The sequence below is a fragment of the Paramisgurnus dabryanus genome, chromosome 20, assembly GCF_030506205.2.
Source record: "Paramisgurnus dabryanus chromosome 20, PD_genome_1.1, whole genome shotgun sequence".
In the NCBI taxonomy this organism is placed as follows: domain Eukaryota; kingdom Metazoa; phylum Chordata; class Actinopteri; order Cypriniformes; family Cobitidae; genus Paramisgurnus; species Paramisgurnus dabryanus.
This window is the reverse complement of record NC_133356.1, coordinates 2,035,510-2,055,853: the sequence shown is the minus strand read 5'-3', so window position 1 is coordinate 2,055,853 and position 20,344 is coordinate 2,035,510. Positions and strand designations below refer to the sequence as shown.

General features: G+C 41.4%; 1 protein-coding gene across 1 annotated transcript in view; it reads right to left on the bottom strand.

Moving 5' to 3' along the window:
- The window catches only part of LOC135786557 (uncharacterized), a 218,573-nt gene extending 200,240 nt beyond the window's left edge, over positions 1-18,333 (bottom strand). The window contains exons 1-4 of the mRNA XM_065296017.2: positions 18,184-18,333; positions 16,490-16,614; positions 14,962-15,033; positions 12,409-12,508 (exon numbers count right to left, since the gene is read on the bottom strand). Coding sequence (XP_065152089.1) covers positions 12,409-12,508; positions 14,962-15,033; positions 16,490-16,614; positions 18,184-18,185 — 299 coding nt within the window. The 5' untranslated portion in view covers positions 18,186-18,333. The remainder of the gene's footprint in view (positions 1-12,408; positions 12,509-14,961; positions 15,034-16,489; positions 16,615-18,183) is intronic.
- Positions 18,334-20,344: the final 2,011 nt, after the last annotated feature.

The following is a 20,344-nucleotide window of genomic DNA, read 5'->3' as shown; positions in this document are numbered from 1 at the left end:
AGTAAGAGAAGTTTAGTGTCTGCGTACTGTAGGCTCTTCACCTTCACCCCCACACACATCCAGCTGACACCATCACCTGTCAGAGTTCAGCTTAATTGGTAAAAACTGTATGCAAGTCTGTTCGGGGGTGTAGGTAGACAGCTTGGCATCCTCGTCCCCCAAAACTACATTCTACCTCCTCCCAGGGAGACTCATAGTTGGCCCTTGACAAGACCCCGCAGCGGGCTGTTGACCACCAAGCGTTACATAAAGCAACAGATCGCAAATCATCTGACCCATGGCCCCGTCAGGGTCCCCGGGGAGCAAACAGTGTGTTTACAGTTGTATAAAAACGCTAAAAATATCTTTCCTTTCCCTGTGCAGATGACTGGGTGTTATTTTTCACTGGTGAAAAGTAAGGAGGTACAAGGAGACGTCCACTGAGCACGAAATCTCTGTGGCCAAAGCAGCAGGTGTGCTCGCAACAACAGAAAATAATCAATTAGATCAAACTAAAGACCATGACAGGAAAAAGAAACAACTGACCTAAAAATACTAACTGTACACGTGCCCACATTATATTTTTACACAGTCACTAAGCTCTTAGCTATTGGTCACTTTGAATGTATTTGGAAATGTCAAACTATGAAGCAGTTTTCTGGACAGGGTTTAGATTAGTCCAGGACTAGGCCTTAGTTATGTTGGGACATTAGTAGTTTTTACAAATATACAAACACAAATATTACTGTAATAAATATTACAAAACATGACTTTCATAAAGGGATACTTCACCGATTTAGCATTCAGCTTTGTATCTGTAGAAACGCTTAGGTTACTCATGTAACCCCGGTTCCCTGAAATAACGGGAACGAAGCATTGCGTCAGTTTGCTGACGCTATGGGGGAAACTCCTGTTTACTCCGTGATTGAAGCCTATTGGTTAACGTCTGTAGAAAATACAGACCAATGACGTTTGAGCCCGCGCGGGGGCGTGGCACACGTCCCTATATAAGCCGGTGAAATACGTCAAGAGCTCATTATTATTCGACTGAAGAGCGCAGCCGAATAACACTCGCTGCGTAGACGTTTGTAGCACGGCCAGCGACGCAATGCTTCGTTCCCGTTATTTCAGGGAACCGGGGTTACATGAGTAACCTAAGCGTTCCCTTTCAATACGGTTCACTTCGCATTGCGTCAGTTTGCTGACGCTATGGGGGAACGTAATCCCATCCCGCCGTGCATACACAACGGACTGAGGTGCCCTTACCGGAGAGACACTGCATGTGGCCCTAACCCAGCATATACATAGCTCTAGCGAGCGCAAGTGTAAGCACCATATATGAGACAGTAATACGCATACAGTGAAGTTTCTAAACGCACCATGATGCATATACAATAGAGCACGAGACGGCGGGTTCCCTGAGCGCGCCGCGAGCTGTGCATGATTTATTAATAGGTAGCCATGACGGTGAGCTAGCAACGCACCGTGAAGGCATACAGAAACGCAATCGCGTGAATCATTAAGCCGATAAGACCTGTGCTTGTAAGGCAGGGACATCCAGGCTATAAAATCTGACAAACGTAGACGGCGAGGACCAGCCGGCCGCGTTACAAATGTCAACGATAGAAATCCCCGTAGACCAAGCCCAAGATGAAGCCATACCCCTCGTGGAGTGAGCTTTTAAACCAACTGGACAATGTTCATTCAGGGAGGCGTAAGCCAAAGCAATGGCTTCGACGATCCATTTAGATAGCCTCTGTTTAGTGAGCGGCATACCTAAGGAATGTTGTGCGAAGCTTACGAACAGCTGATCTGACTTGCGGTATGAGGCAGAACGGTCCGTGTATATTCTTAACGCTCTGACGGGGCAGAGCGTGTTCGGGGTTTGTTCGCCGTCCGCCGTTGGAAGGGCGAGAAGTGAAACCACCTGAACTCTAAATGGCGTGGTCAAAACTTTAGGAATGTATCCCGCTCTCGGTCTAAGGATCACTTTGCTATCGTTAGGACCGAATTCCAGACACGACGGGTCAATTGAAAACGCGTGTAAATCGCCCACTCGTTTAACCGATGCCAACGCCAGGAGGAGAGCGGTTTTAAACGAGAGAGCGCGCAGGTCAGCCTGCTCGAGGGGCTCGAAAGGGGGACCGCGCAGCACTTTCAGGACCGTGGACAGATCCCAAGACGGGACCGTGTTAGGTCGCGGTGGGTGTAGTCTGCGAGCGCCTCTGAGGAATTTAATGATTAGATCATGTTTTCCCACGGTGCGACCGGCGATAAGGGCGTGATTCGCCGTTATCGCCGCCACATACACTTTAAGCGTCGAGGGCGCGCGACCGCTGTCCAGCATTTCCTGCAGAAAGGAGAGAATATGCTCCACTTCACAGGTGTTTGGGTTTAAGTCTTTCGTCGTGCACCAATCAGAAAAAATAGACCACTTTTGAGCGTAAAGGCGCCTGGTAGATGGGGCCCTAGCTTCAGTTAGAGTATTTAACACTCGTCCTGAAAGGCGTGAAGGTTGCCGTTCAGAGACCAAACGTGTAGATTCCATAGCTCCGGCTGTGGATGCCATATCGTCCCTCTCGCCTGAGATAGGAGGTCTTTCCTCAGCGGTACTGGCCATGGTGCTGATGTTTTCAGCTGCCATAGGTCGGGGAGCCACGGTTGGTTGTGCCAAAACGGAGCGACCAGAATTATCGCGCATTTCGTCTCTCTTATCCTCTGAAGGACCTGTGGTAACAGGGCCACCGGAGGAAAAGCATACAGAAGACACGCCGGCCATGCTTGCGACAGGGCATCGTGATGTCTCGAGAAGAAGATCGGGCAATGCGCGTTCTCGTCTGATGCAAACAGATCGATCTCCGCCCGGCCGAAGACGGTCCATATTCTCTCGACCGTCTGAGGATGCAGTCTCCATTCTCCCGGCGGCGGACCGTTGCGCGAGAGAATGTCTGCACCCGTATTGGCTACACCCGGTACGTGAGTCGCTTTTAACGAACGTACGTTCGCGTGAGCCCATAATAAAAGCCGTTTCGCCAGCCTGGATAGGGAGCGAGATCTCAGCCCTCCTTGGTGGTTTATGAACGAAACCACCGTCATACTGTCCGACCGCACTAGAACGTGTTGATGTTGGAGTTTCGGTCGAAAGTGTCGTAGCGCTAAGATAACCGCCCACATCTCGAGGTGGTTGATATGTAGCTGAGACAACTGGTTGTTCCACGCACCGAAGGCGAGCTCGCCGTCGCAGTGAGCGCCCCAACCCGTCGCAGACGCATCCGTAGTCACCACTTTCCTCCTGCTCACGGAGCCGAGCTCCGTGCCCGAGAGGAAAAGGTGAGGGGATGTCCATATCGAAAGCGCTTTCACGCAGCTGTACGTGATTTTGATTAATAAGCGGCCCGACAACCAAGCACGGGGCGGAACTTTCGCTTTCAACCAAAACTGAAGCGGCCTCATGAACAGCATTCCCAACGGTATTAGTGGGGATGCTGCTGCCATCAGACCCAGCATTTTCTGGAATCGTTTGAGAGGGAGATGTGAACCCGCTTTGAACGATGCCGCCTCGCGTCTGACCGTGAGCGCGCGTTCCTGTGTAAGCCATGCCCGCATCTTTAATGAGTCGAGCGTCGTGCCTAAGAACGTGATTCGCTGCGTGGGGGTGAGCAAACTCTTCTGGAGGTTGATTTTGAACCCCAAATTCTCCAAATGCTGGAGTACAACGGTCTTGTGCGCAGTAATTTCCCTCTCTGACTGTGCCAGAATAAGCCAATCGTCGAGGTAATTCAATATGCGGATGCCGCTCTGTCTGAGAGGGGCGAGAGCCGCATCCGCACATTTGGTAAATGTGCGTGGTGCCAGAGATAATCCGAAGGGCAGAACTTTGTACTGGTATGCTGTCCCGTCGAACGCGAATCTTAGGAACGGCCTGTGACGTGGCGCTATCGGAATGTGAAAGTAAGCGTCTTTCAGATCCACTGATATGAACCAATCGCCCGGTCGAATTAACGCCATGATTCGTCTGGCTGTAAGCATTTTGAACGGCCGTTTGGCAAGAGCGCGATTCAAAACGCGTAGATCCAATATCGGTCTGAGGCCGCCGTCTTTCTTTGGAACGAGAAAATAACGACTGTAAAAGCCTGATTCGCTTTGATCCGCCGGGACCGTCTCTATCGCGTCTTTTAGTAATAAAGAACGCACCTCTTCCCTGAGGATCTGTATACGATCGTCTGGGACAGTGGTGTAGAGAACGCCGCGAAACCGGGGTGGTCTCCGGGCGAATTGAAGTGAATAACCGTGTTGGATTACGTTTAGAATCCAGCCCGGCATACCGGGGGTGGATTGCCAAACGTGAAATTTGACGGCGAGCGTCGATATGCTTATGGACGTTAAGCCGTGTGTGTGTGTTTGTGTGTACAGAGGAGGAAATTTGCTCTTTTTGTGAAAAGGTAAAAATTTGTGTTTCGCTGTTACAGCGAGGGTGTGTCCAGCGCCCGAGGGGACTGAAACACGCAGAACTTTCGAGGGCGGGCCGGCCGAAGCGGGACCAGAGCCTCTTTTCCTCCTCAGACTCTCTTCAGGGAGGCGGTGCCGGCGTCGGGTCCAGCGTAATCCTAGGACGGGGACCGCGGCGTCGAGGCGGGCCAGCCGGTCGTGCAGGACGCTGGCGCTTGACCTCCGGTTCAGCTCTCGGCTGGGGCTGAGCTGGTGCTGGCTTAGGGCGTTGAGTTGGCGGCGGTTTTGGGCGGCCGGTCTCAGACGCTGAGGCAGATCGTTTCGGTAGAAAATGCCGCATAGCCTGCGACGATTTCTGTGCCTCAGTGAAGCGCTGGGTGAACCCCTCCACAGCGGAGCCGAAGAGCCCCGACGGTGACACGGGCGAGTCAAGAAGGGCAACCCGGTCCGTGTCCTTGATTTCCGTCAAGTTCAGCCACAGATGTCTCTCCAGAACAACCAGGCTGGCCATGGCTCTTCCTACAGCCTGAGTGGCGACTTTAGTGGCGCGAAGGGCCAGATCAGTCGCGCTGCGCAGGTTTTGAAAGGTCGACGGGTCCGGACCTGACTCGTCCATGTCACGGAGGAGTTTTGCCTGGTATACCTGCAGTACCGCCATCGTATGGAGAGCGGATGCAGCGTGTCCGTCGGCGGCGTAGGATTTCGACGCCAGGGTCGATGTCAGGCGACAGGGCTTCGACGGATGGTTCAACTTAGCCCTCCATCCGCCGGCTGAAGACGGGCAGAGATGGGCGGCGACAGTTTCCTCGAGCGGCGGCATCTTAGAGTAGCCGTGTTCGTCGGCGCCGTCCACTACGGAGAGGACGTGGGAGACGGCGCTCTGAGCTCGGGTGGAGTGGGGAGCACGCCAGGATTTGGTGAGCTCCTGGTGAACCTCAGGGAAAAACGGCGCCTGCCGTTGGCGGGATGATTGACGGCGCCCGGGCTGCAGAAACCACTCGTCCAACCGGCTGAGTTGAGGCTCTGACGGCGGCGACCACTTGATATTGAGCTCCGCCGTAGCTTGCGTCAAGATGCGGATGAGCTCAGAGTCGTGAGGACGCGACTCGGTAGGTTCATCGGCGGCGGCTGCGTGGGCGTCGTCATCCGAAGCCGCCCAATCCTCCAACTCCTCAGAGGATGACATCATCTCCAAGTTGTCACCGGACCCAAAGGAAACCATGCCGCTAGCACTCGGCAGGGGGCGTAAGTCCTCACGGGCGAAGGTGACAGGATGACTGCGGGGAGACAGAGCACGCGGGGGATGAGCCGGCGTGGACTCGGTCTCAGGGTGTCTTCCAGCTTCACGGCTCCGCTGCTGTTTAGGCGGGAGAGCACGGGAAGCCTTCCGTTTAAAGATATCGAGGCGGGAGCGCAGCACCGCGATAGGAAGGAGCTCGCAGTGGGCGCAGCCCGCCTCAGTGAGTACGGCCTCGGCGTGGGCAGGACCCAGACAGATGACGCACTCTTTGTGGAAATCCTCCACGGGCAAAGGGGCTCGGCAGGAGCCGCAATGCCGAAGCGACATTATCTCAACGCGCTTCTGCTCTTTTAGATACTCTTGTAGGCTCACCGGAAAGCGGCAGGGGAACACACTGGTGTGTTGTAGTCCGCTGCAGTGCTTGGATCGACGGCGAGTAAGGGCTTCTTCTTCGGAGCAGCGAGAAGGTTCGCGCTGAAGGAGAAAAGTAATGAGCTCTTGACGTATTTCACCGGCTTATATAGGGACGTGTGCCACGCCCCCGCGCGGGCTCAAACGTCATTGGTCTGTATTTTCTACAGACGTTAACCAATAGGCTTCAATCACGGAGTAAACAGGAGTTTCCCCCATAGCGTCAGCAAACTGACGCAATGCGAAGTGAACCGTATTGAAAGGGAACCCGGCAGTATTACTGAATGACCATGTTTCCCTCCCTCATTTCCCCCTGAGAGGAGAGATATCTGCATTTTGGTTCTGCAAAAAAGTCCTCCGATGATGTAATATGACGATTTTTGCATCATCGGAGGACTTTTTTGCAGAACCAAAATGCAGATATCTCTCCTCTCAGGGGGAAATGATGGAGGGAAACATGGTCATTCAGTAATACTGCCGGGTTTCTACAGATACAAAGCTGAATGCTAAATAGGTGAAGTATCCCTTTAAGAAAATTAAGTAAAATTTACTAAGTAAGAAAGTAATTTTTTTGTTGTGTGCATTACTTGAGACAAAACAATGGCATTTGATATATCAGTGCAAGATGTTTTTAAATCAAGGCAGCTCAAACATGTATTTTTGCCATGCCCATTCAAACTGAGCCAAATGGATTTTGCATGCAACCTCCAAATAAAAGAAGCATCCATTAATCTGTTTAATATGCACCATATAATCAGTTCAGTGCTGCATCCTCATCACTTCTCAGAGATTTTGGCCGTTTTGATAGTGTTTTTTGAGCATGTTACGTGTTGCTTCATTCAGGCGACGGGCGCAACAGACGCAACAGTGCAGTTGCAGACGTCATTAACATTTGAAGGCGTTCGCAGGCTACTTGCTTCTGCATTTTGTTATCTGAAGAATTAAAACGTCCCCAAAAGTGTTCACAACACTTCAAAACCAGAGTATGGAAATGTGAAGTTAACCCTTGATGTGTAAAAAAGTTATGGTTAAAAATGTGGCAGTCTCACTGTTATACCAGTAGATTTCTAGATTCATATCTAAATACAACGCAAGAGTTCACATACAGTATGAGGTCAAATTTAGTGCAAAATGCACTTTATATAAACATATTTTTATGTTTTTTTAATTATTACAATTAAAGTTAAATAAACAAAATGTGTAGATTGCAGCAGTGTTGAACATTAATATGACTGTTGTTCCTGTCATTTTCATTGTTTATATACTTTATGCATTTAAAATTACGGTAACACTTTATTTCGATAGTCCACTTTAGACATTTTACTAATTATAAGTAACTTTGCAACTACTTATCAACTACCAATCTTTAGTGAATTAGTAGACTGTCTGCTTAAAGGGCGTTTTGCAGGTAAAATTTTTCAACGAATTTGTGCAATTTGCTTGTTAATAATAAACATTTAAAGTGTTATCCATTGTATTTTATGTTGTTGAGTATCACAAAACCCGAAAAAGTATGAAAAAGTACAGCGGTTTGCAATGATTCTCCTTTCCCCCACAACGCACTGTATGACGTCACGCTGGGGAGAGAATTTACCAAAGCAGCCTTGAGAGCATTGAGAATGACTATAGAAAGACGAGTAAAGTACAGTTCTGATAGCGCAGATTATTTACATAGATAGATAGATAGATAGATAGATAGATAGATAGATAGATAGATAGATAGATAGATAGATAGATAGATAGATAGATAGATAGATAGATAGATAGATAGATAGATAGACAGACAGACAGACAGACAGACAGACAGACAGATAGATAGATAGATAGATAGATAGATAGATAGACAGACAGACAGACAGATGGATAGGCTAGTATAGAGAGATAGGCAGACAGCCAGATAGCATAACGTTAGCATTTCTTCGTGTAGAAAGTAAACAAACAATTAACATACTCGTGCATGCTGGCTTGAGGGGGTCCATGATCCTGCCTGAAATGGGTGTAACTTTTATGCGATCTTCAGCACAAACGGTTTTGGCAGCATGTCTCTAATCCTGGAAGGTGAGTGAAGCACGTCACATCTGTTCGCGGGGACCAGCGACCCAAACGCACTCACTTACTTACAGCCAGTAGCGAAATGGCAATCGAGAGAGTCGGGACTTTCCCGGTGGGTCGATCTGATAATAGTTATACGTTTCGAGTTAACAACACCGTCTGGCGGCGTGATGTGCGCCGGTTCCCGCAGCACGCTGGTCAAAGTGCAGCCTCTCTGCTCAACAAAGTATATGAAAGTGCTCAACCTGTTCGGCAGGTCCAAACATGTACAGGATTTATAAAAATACGGTGATCAATGAGCGGTTCCTCCTCAAATGGCATAGTCTGTCGTGATGTAAAAAGCCGCCGAACGCCTGTTTATTACAGTATGTATGCGGTCGGATCCGAGTGTGCTGCAGCTGCTGACTGCTGCGTATAAAATGATCGTGTGATTCGTTATAATCACATAAACAATATAACAAAGCATCCTTTTATTTCACAAAACAATATATTTGAGATATTATTTGATAGACTAGTAAGTGTGGATTAAGGATGTTTAAAAATCTCTAGCCTGGTGGTCAGGACATGAATGGATCAAATCAGCAGATTTGCGAAGTTTTATTTATCTCCACATATATCATAAATAATAATTAGCATGGTAACTTTGCAGTATAACACATTATATATTTCCTACGATGTATATATGATTTCCAAATTATATACGTAAGTATTAAACAGCAATAAATGTCTCATCTATCTCTATGGCTCTGGCTGAGTCTTTCTCCACTTCTCCCCAACGTGACGTCATCGCAGAATTGCGTTAAAATAACCGTTAATACCAAAAACGTAAAAAAAGTGGTCTTTAAGACCATTTTTGAGACATTTTAAAAATTATACACATATCTTGAGTGATTTATGTACCCATTAATCGACAGTGGTGGTTAACCTGCAACACGCACTTTAATATCTACTAACACTTTATTGTTATGATATCTCAACAGACATTCAACTGACTACAAGTATCTTTGCAGGTGCATGTCAACTTATTCCACTAACCCAAACCTCTTTCCTAACCCCAACCCTTACAGTCTACTAATACACTAATGACAGTTAGTTGACGTATAGTTGCAAATTATTGAAAGTTAGTTGACATGTAGTTGCAAAGTTATTTATAGTTAGTAGAATGTCTAAAGTGGACTATCAAAATAAAGTGTAACCAAAATGACATTCATCTTATAAAATAATGCAGTTGTTGTGCAAATGCATTAATGGCACAGCATTATTGTGCAGCATTAGACAAATCATAAAAGGCAGGGGGGCTCAGAAGATTGTTAGAAATAATAATGGAAGTACCAAGGAAAAGACTGTGAATGAAAGCTCTATAATATGTCTGTTTATGCACAAATTTCTGTGAGCTGTGCACAATGTGCCCCCTTAAAAATAATTGGTGCATGACGCCCATGGCATTATGTTTTAAGTTACATTTATGCATTTGGCAGGTGCTTTTATCCAAAGCAGCTCATAGTGCATTACAAAGTACTGTATAAATTTTATCAAGATATGTCTTTCCTCGGATCGAACCCACAACCTTTTGCGTGGCAAACGCAAGTAATGCTCTACCATTCCCCTACAGCAATTTTATGAATTAAATAAATAATTACAATGCATTACATAAGAAAACATCCAACACAGTGGCATCTACAAGCAAACTATGTTCGACCTTTACAAGGTGATTTCTTTTTGTAGCTGAATTGTTCCTTTCAGGGTTACACAGATGTCCTAGCAGACGTAGCTTATTATAGATGTGTATTATAATCATATAAACAATAAACATGTTCCACAAAGTTTGACAGCCAGAGTGTCTGAATACTTTGTCTTTAATTTTACTTGTACTGTAAGCTTGAACAGTATATCAAAGTAATAAGCCTGAAGAAGCTATGCGTGCATTTTAAAAGCTGTGATAAAATCAATGCAAACACCCAGCTAGAGTGAATCATTACTCTCACAAAACATTGACAAGTCCAAGCCGTTTATCAGTAAAATACAAAGAGCACATTTATGTAATCATGTAGCGTAAATACAATGCTTTATAGATTCATCATTCTCTGCTTTGGGTTTCTTTGGTTCGGATAGATGACCTTGACAAAATTCAAAGTACTCACAATGAGTGTTAGCATACAAATGTAATGAAGGAAGAAAATAAATCACTATGTTTATTTTATCATTGAATTTTGCATTATTTTCCTTCAACAAAAAAGTGTAGAGAATTTGAATCAGGCCCGGTATAGGCGTGCTGGACTTGGGACGCAGTAAGGAATTTTAGGTGGTCAGCCAAAACATTCAATGTAAAATATATATTTTTATAGTTTTACTTCAATTGTCTCCCTTAAACAGAAAATACATAATTCATATTATTGTCTTATCAATGTCGGCAAACGCAGAGGAAATAAAAGGCTATAGGAGACTTTTTCTGAAGATATTTTGCAGATGCCAGCTGCCCCCGACCAAATTTTAAAAGTTTTTAATGTCAACATTGTATAGATATGATATTGAGGTAACTAAACCCAAGGAATGGCAGACTCTCATTCAATCTTACTACCTTGACGTGACAGTCCCATAGGCTATATTTTTATTCATTCCTGACCCTATCATACATGCTACTACTGCAGCAACTGAATATCACAACAAAGCACAATGCATTAAATAATCTATTAATGAAAACATCATGATTTTAACCCTAACCCATCATGTGACAATTGACATGCATTCATCAAAATGTTATCCTGTTCGCCAAGAGAAACAGCACCAGACAAAAGCACAAGCCCTAAAATACTGTAAGAGTTGAGTCCAAAGATAAATCACATTGCATAACAGAGCAAATTAGATATTATAAATCAACCTAACATTATAAAACACCACACTTTACCTTACGATGAACTTGCAGATTAAAAGCTTCTCCTTGAACTTAAACGCGAGCTGAATGAGCTGACAATGATGATGATAACAACACAGCTAAAATTTAATTTTAAAACTGCATGCAATGTGCAGCTGTTACACTACTGTATATTTACTGTATAATCATCTTATATAATTGATATTTACTATATATCATGCTACAACCAAACTGCATATTCTAATTCAATAAACAGCAATATGTCTAAAACATTGAAAACTGCTGGAGATGAGTCTAAGAAAGGATTAGGAACTATTACAGTCATATAATGGTGAAATGCATTTTTTCTGATATTTTAAAGATCCGTTTACTGTCGGGACACTATTTGTGTAAACAGATACCCAGTTTTTTTATGGTTGGCTTGACATTTTGGGGGTAATGCCCCTCCTAGCCCCCTCGTAGACCTGGCCTTGATCTGAACATAACTTTAAACATCCAAGGCATCCAACATCTATGATACACAGATTAAATGCACCTCTTAAGTCTAACATACAACCAATCTATAAGCTTGAGGTGTGCCACTTGTGAGGTACACAGTAAGTTATTAGAGTCATTTTAAAGCAATTAATAAGCAGGACATGATTCCCCATTACTGCCTGATTTTCTACTACACGGCACTCCATTATAGTAACCTATCTTTCTCCTTGGTCAAGCCCGCTGCCCACGGTCTGAAAATTAATTCTTTCGAAATGATTCAACATGTCTCACGGCTCACCTCACAGTTTATCCTTATTAGCCAATGCGAGGGAAATTATCTCGGCTAGCTCGTGATATCTGGGTCATCGCGCATCAACGTGCCATTAAAAGTAAACCTGGCTTCTCTGTTTTCTTTCCGGATATCCGTTAAGCCCAAGCAAGCTTACACCAAGTGAAAACAGAGGTTTGCATTGCAGAAACCCAATAACCACCTGGCATTTTTTCAGATTGTGAGTGGTGGAAGCTTTTGCGAAGCGCTCGGATTGGCCGCTTGAGTTACATGCATTTGTTCAGTGATGTGTCTTGTGCTTATGCAGGCCTAACAAAGATTTATATGAGAAGCTGTCAGTAAAGCTTCCAGAACATGCAACATGTGGATCTGGGCATTAATTCAAACTGGCATAATAATGTACCCATCACAGCAGTGATTCAACATGGAAATGTCCTACTTTCTACGCTCCAGATGCTCGGAGATTCTGCACATCGTCGAAGCTATGTAAACATCCATTATTTATGGCAATAATTTGTAACTTTGCTGTCACGGATATTGTAGCTCCACATTGTTTTCGGGCACGACAGCCCTCTGCCTGCCGTGCGAGTTAAGAAATGGCACAATATCAAATTTCAAATCAACATTTGAAACACTTACTCTGTGGATTTATAAAGAGCTTTACTCCCCAGTTTAAACAATGCCCTGTTTTCTGTCACTGTGCCTTTTCGAAGAAGAAACTTCTCAGCTAAATCAAATCCTGCGAATGAGAGAGGAGAAACACAATGTTACAATGTTATCCATTTTACAAATGCAGACAAATATATACTTCAATAAATTACTATATTTTCAGTAAATGTCGTCCTAACGCAATGTGACACGATGCCGAAACCAGTGAAAAAGAGATCTTTTCCAAATTAATTAGAATTTTTGTCCTAACCAGCCACAAAGCGATGGCGATACGAGCAACAGTGGATCCTATTTTAAAGTTTCATACAATGAAAGTTCTGTGCAGTATGAATATTAACTATCAAACATGAACAAGAGAAACTTATTAGAAATTTTAAAACAGATATATATATCAAATACCCCAAGTTTCACAAGGAAAGCCATACAAAAACAGAAGGATACGTTTCTGTACGTGTATGCGCACAAACAGAGAAAAACTGTTCTGATGTGTTTTGTGATTCGATTATGCTTAATAAACTGATAACGTGTGGGGTCATGTAAATGCATAAAATGGTTTTCTTTTATCAATGATATACCCATAAGCAAAAACCGATTGGCACAGGAAGTATTTTTCTCATTACCCTGATTTCATGTTGCATGTAAACACATTACCTGGCTTTCTCACAGTTTTGTTCATGTGCGCATATGTCTCTGCATGTGAAAGATAAACGCCATTGCATGCACGGACGTACGCACTAAGTAACGCATAAAAGTATGTGCTTGACTCCAGCAGTTGGCAGAGAAATTGTGAAAATAAAAGCTGATGTTAGAATTACAGGTTACACTGCAGACATGAGAAGAGTAACAGTATAGCTTAAGACAGATTTCCCGTCTACTATTTGAACGATTATTCTACAATAAGCGGTGACATCACTTCCTGTGAGAAACCTGACAAAATCTTGCATGTACACTGTAAAAAGTGAAAAGTTGGATCCACTTAAAAAGTTACTTCAGCTGGTAACACCTAAAAAAGTTTATTTAACTTAAATATTTCTAAAAGTAAAAATAAAAATTCCTAAAGTAAAACTAAAGTAAAACTTTAAGTTGAATAAACGTACATATTTTAAGTGTTGATCCAACTTTTTGCAGTGACAACGCAGTTTTCTGCACAGTCGATTTATTGATTTGCTTATAAACGAATTAAAATGGTTTTCTATAATAAAAAGATTTTTGATAGTTCTCCACTTATACATGTAAATGCATTAATTCACTGTTAACCCTTATTTTGTTTTAATCCAAATAAATAAGTACACTTAACCTTAATCCTGACAAATTTCCTCCATTACTGAAGTGTTTTAGTTTAATGGACGAATTGCATGATTTCCTCTCATTCAACAAGAAATTTTGAGTTGAATCTTTTTATTTTAGCTTATATAAATCTTTGGATCTGAAAATTTTACCCATGCATGCATATGAACTGCTACTGTTATATGAATGTTGTTTTGCTGTTTGTTGTCTTTATTTGTACTACTGCAGTTGTTTTGGTTCTCTAAACATTACAAGTTTAATAAAACTATGTTAAAATGTGAAATAAAGTTTCTTAAGTTTTTAACTTCCCATTTGTAGAACAGGAAATATTGTGTTAATCTAACAAGAATATATTGCTGGAACAAGACATTTAACATTCAGTGAACGAAACATTTAAATTGCAATTTTAAGTAGATTTATCTTAAAATGACTTGTTTGTTTAACAAGGCTAAATTGACATTTTTAATCCAGTGTGTTACCCTTTGTTTTTTAAGTTGAATTAACTCGTCTGGGCTTACAGTGTTGATGGTGTCTCCCCATGGCCCCTTTTTCACATTCAGTATGGAAAGACAAAGTGGCCATCGCTTCTAGTTAGGACAAGATGTTAAACTAATTGTTGAAATCACAGTTGTGGTATATTTACAATAATTCATAGTGGGTTTTTCTATCAACTTTTACACTTTATTCAGTAGAAAAATTTGGATCAGAGTTTGAAAATCACCTACCCTGTTCAAAGCAACTTAATGTACAGTGATGACTATAACTTACAACCTCATTTAACCTATATACTATCAGAAAAGTGGTCAAACAATGGCGCAAGCTGTCACTGGACAGAACCCATTCAAAGGTCCTAATATGTAACATTTAGGTATACATATGTGGTACCAATATAAACCTTTAAGGTACTAATATGCACTTTTTGGTACCAACATGAGTTGTTAATCTGAGGAAAAGGTGTACTTTATAAAAGAGGGTACCGCCCCAGTGACAGCTAGGGACCATTTTTTCACAGTTATTTTTGACAGTGCACCTTTTAACATTATTTATCATCTGCCCTGCAATGGTATTTTCTGGAAGGAAATGCAGATTTAGTCTGTATAAACAGCTGTCATTTGCACCCGTGTGTGACATTAGTGATGTCTTAGATAGATGGATGTTTTACTGCAATGGATGTGGACGAGCGGTGCATGAAGATTTTCAGATTTAGATGTAATACGCAGTATTTCTCGTCCTTACCTGTAAATTCTTTATGGATGCTGACACTGGTATACCATTTTTCTTCCAGCTTTATCGACGGACAGGTATGATCTGCATGGGAGACAAATATAATGCATGAATGATATGACGCTATGAATGATGTGAAAATTCAAAATGTGTTTTGTCTTGACTAACGCTCACACATTTTACTTTTACACTTCAAGTCAATTAGATGTTTACCTAACAGTGTTTACTATGAAACAAATATATAATTCATCAAGGAGAAAAAACATGATAATATGCATAAGATGATATCTCCTTAATATATCTCAGTGTGGTTTTATTATGTTCACCATTAATTCAATAGCATTTACAAAAATAAGCTAATATTGTCATTTTAGTTTATAAGATAGAAGTCACAATTACATTTTAATATAACTAAAAACAGCACTGGTTCAAAAAGGGACAAACCCAGTCATTGGGTTAAATGAACTCAGAAAATGTTTACTGTATATTTGACCCAACATTATAGTTACATTATAACCCAAAGGCCTGGGTTCATCTCTTTATGACCCAACGCCTGGTTGAAAATTACCCAGCATTATTGGTTTTTATCCAATACCAAAATCAGTGCATTTGTTGTTTACTTTTGACTTAAAAGCATGCATAGCCCTCGTGATAACTTTCCCATCTGTCATCCGGCACCTACATGACATTTGCGTTTTGATATTGCCGAAGGATGAATTCTGCTTCATCAACCATAAATATATTACATTGAAAAAAAATGCTCTGAGTACACACATGCACACTCACAACAACACAGACAAACATATCTACATTTGCACACAGCATTAAGAGGAAAAATCCCTAAAATCAGCACATCTGTTGGCGAACAGTCGTCTCTTAAGCAGAAGGGACACATGCTGTAAATCCTCTCTAAATCTCTTCCTGGCTGTCAGACTCACACAGTTTGTATCATCGGAGATAGCAATTCACACAGCTGGCAAAAATATTGCTTGTCTGTCCCCTCGTTCGATATAAGACCCTTATTGGTGAGCATTTACACTGCAGGAATATTCACTAATCACTCGTGGTTAATCTGAACGATGCCAATAAAGGGTTCGGCTGGACACGCAACACCACTGTGGATGTTTACTGGTGCCCTGTGACTAATGCCACCCGGGTCAGGGGCTTCACGCTATTTCTCCGTAGGCAAGAATAAACACATCGCAAGAGTACATGCTTCTTAAAATAAAACAAGACGTCTTTCATCGCCAACAATTCATTTGCATAGAAAGTTTTTAACGGCAGGCTAATTAAAGGTGATGACAACGACTCTGCATCATGGGAATTCTGGACAGCAAGGGAATGAAGTGAACTTTGACCTCTTGCAGAGAAGTTGAAGAAAGCTTACAAACATTTATATCTCTCTGGTTTGGGTTTGCACAGCGAACGAGCATAGACAACAAAAAACAAACAGATTTAATGGAAACCTTTTCGTAATAGGCCAAGTGAATGTGGTGTGCATCTCAACAGTCTTTAATGGTTCTGGTGACAGCATACGTACCTATTCTCTCATTCACTGTCATTCCTGAAGTCAAACGAATGGAATTTACGATCCACAGGAAAACAGTCCATCTGAGCAAGTAAATCATGTCGTCTTTGGCACATGAGAAAGGGCCCCTTGAAAACCTAGAAATAGAAAACAACGTCACTTTTCAAAGCTCTTTCATGCTCTTCTTGGAAACCTAACACCACTTGTTAGGATCCTTACAGTATGGATGGCCTCCGCTCTGTATTAGATTGATTTTTGCCATTACTGTTTACAATTCAGTTAGATTTGCTAATGTTTAACAAATAAACAACCGATTTTAACCCCTCAGTCTTTATATAGTTTAGTATTCATCTTCTGTGGTATTTAACCAATATCAACACCAGCATACTTAAAAGAAATACCTCATCAGATACAGGCGTGCATGAACATATTGTGTTTAGCGAAATTCGTCTAGCAGTTCAATTACGTGGTGAAATGTTTTAACACAAAATGTCAAGCGTGACATTTCACTCCTCAGAATAAACTCCAGGCCAGCGTAAGTTTCCAGCATGTGGGACTTCTTAGGAACCAGTGCCAGATTCCTGTAAGTCAATATGAGCCGTTACCCATGGCTGACTGTTGTTATTGAGCTCTTAAGTAACACGGCAAACAAATTGCAATAAATAATTAAACACTTCGGCATTCATAATTTCCAATGGACGTTTGAAACCCATGATGCAATTATTCACATATCTTTGTGCATTAAAGTGCAGCATAGGAGTTTATTATGAACTTGAACCTTAAGCTTACAGTATATGTGTTTCTCCTACAAAATAACCAATTAAAAGTAAAACATAAGCGGTATACATGGATATGACAGTCGTGTCCTGCAGTGACATCTGAGAAAGTTTTCAACTTTTACATGCAGTTCTCATTAATTGCATTTATTTGGGAATGTTTTATTTTATAGTGCATGGTTGTTTTGTGAACTGCATATCATTTTCTTTAAAGAACATACATTTCCCTTATACAATCATATACATTTTAAACAAAAATGTAAAACACACACAGATTATAAACGAAGTATTATGCACGTCGTATGTATTATGAATATATTAAATTTGAGAAAAACATGATTGATTTGTATGCTTCATATAATAAACATGAAGCATGTTTCCCAGGTTCAGTATTCCATAACATTTAATAGAAAAATGCATCAAATCAAATATGCGCTGTATATTAAACACTTGGAAACGACACGTTTATCTACGTAGTAAAATAATAAGCATAATGTCTATATGAGTTAGGGATACTGTCAGTGTGAGAGATTTCCAAATAGTTTCTTAAAACTTCATTGAGTCGCTACAATGACAAGCAGAAGTCGTGACTTTACGCACTGCAGCCTGCCCAAGATTTGCGCGCAATGTCTCATCTGCATGGTCAAAAACTAAACATTTCCTCCAATTTCCCCGCGTAACGGAATGATCATAAATCAGCAATGCTGAATATACTCTCTCTCTATCTCTCTCTCACTCTCTATCTCTCTCTCTCTTTCTCACTCTCCTTCAAGTACGCGGAGATCGACCGCGAGAGTGACGTGTTAAACATCAAAGCGTTCACTTATTAAAGAATATCATTTATATTTGATACCGGACACATGGTTTGCGATAAAGCCATGCCATCCAAAACAATGCATGAAGCAAAGCAAATGAACACAGGCTACTTACATTTGCTGAGAAAGTTTATAAATCCAGCGCAAACACACACAAGAAGAGAATCCTGTTTGGACAATTAGCTCATTTTAGACAGCTGTGCTCCTAATGCACACTTGCAAATAAAAAGTGAGAATGAAACCTCGTGCAGGAACCGTGTCCTTATTTGTCGCACTGCCTGACCCTCCCACCCAACACTCATTAGACCCCCACAACACATCAGGACACGGGACACTCACAGTACACAAAACACTCCTCACCAATCACATGGACATTCGGACTTGGGGCTTTTAGATTTATTAAACTTTACTATTCAATGATCATTTTCAATCAGTATGAGAACTGCATATTTCTAAATACAAAAACATTACATTTTTAAAAATATGTTTTTGTTGAAGTAGACAATGCTGTCATTATAATTTACCATCCGCACAACATACAGTACTTGTACTGAATAATCAAGTCAAGAAGAGTTTGTCATTTTTCCAAATATAAAAATTAGCATGTAATCATCCGAATAAATGGTGTATTATTGGTTCTTTAATTGTCTGATCATGTGAAACTAATGTTTGTATAAATAAACTGATAGAATAACATTTGCATTTATGCATTTGGCAGATGTTTTTTATCCAAAGCAACTTACAGTGCTTTAAGTTTGTCTGTTCCCTGGAGATTCAAACCCATGACATTTGCTTTGCTAATGCAATTCTCTTCCAATTGAGCTGCAAGAACATATACTACAACTGATAAAAAGGGTCAAGGCTAGGCTATAAAATATCAAATGTATACACAAAATAGAAATAAAAAAAATAAAAAATGACTAAAGTAATTAACAACAAACAGAGCACCCAAAAGTAGGACTTGAGTCAAAATTAATAGTGAAACGCCACAAACACTACTGCAAATCTTTAATATATTGCACACAAATCTTCAATATATATATATATATATATGAGATTTATTGTGATATTTGTTATGTATTTTGGCACCACCTGTAGAGATGTCTGTATGCATGTGTGAAACCTTGTGCTCTTCAATGTTTTTATATAAATATTTGAAATATTGTTTTGATATCTCACCTGACCATCTGACTCTTCTGCTTTGCCCTCAACACTTATGAATAATGAGACACATTTTTAGGATTGTGTTTGTATTGGCCTTATTGGTGTGACTGTCTCCACATTATCACGCAACAGCCCAACCCAGCTGCTTTCTGAACAGCTGTTTCTCAGACAGAGAACCAGTGAGTCTGTGAGCCATTCTCAGCTGTGATTCACTCCAGACATGCATTTCTGCCACAATAACCTTATAATGTCCCCTGTGTTCGGTTCTCAATTTTCAGCGCTAAAAACATAAAGCTGCATGGTTTTAGCCACTGTCCATGTGGATCCAGAATCAAACATAACCATCCAGATGCATGAGTAACATCTGGCAGTTTACATAAGAATACTGACACATGTATAGCAAACTTCAACCATCTCTAGCTGTTTGGTGCATAAAGATTATAAAAAGAACTTAAATTTAAGAACCTTTTACTGATTTGGGAAACCAAATATGGTTCTTCGGCAAAAAGCTTTATTTTTAAGAGTGCACATCTGGGCTGAATGTAACTAATATTTACTTATCTAGCATGTTCTCTTTCTTGTAATGTTGTAAACTGAGTATAGTACAAAAGGTATTTAAAGCCTTTTATAGGTACATACAGTAGCACACAACAATACTGTATATATGATATGTCTATAGATATATAATGCATGTTTTACCAAGTGTTTGATCAGTTAAACAGTTGTTCTGTTAAATTGAGTGTCACATTATGTATATACTGTACAGTACCATAATGTATACAATACGGTAACTATTTTTAAATAAGCACATGGGACAAGAGCTAAGTTTAAACAAACAATCTTTATTAAAAACTTTACAAACAGAAAGACACAGACTTCATTTGTAAGATATAAACTGTTTCATTACTTCACCTTAATCCAAACATGATCTGGGATTGAGAATTGACTTCAGCATTTCCAGATACAAACAGACAAAAAGGCAACAACAACTCTGGCTCAACTTTTAACTCAAGATGGACTGAACCAATTCACTAAGGAAGGAGAGGAGTTTGTTCACCTGGTCACATTTTTGATTTAGTTACGCATTAGTTGTATGTATTTTATATTCAGTA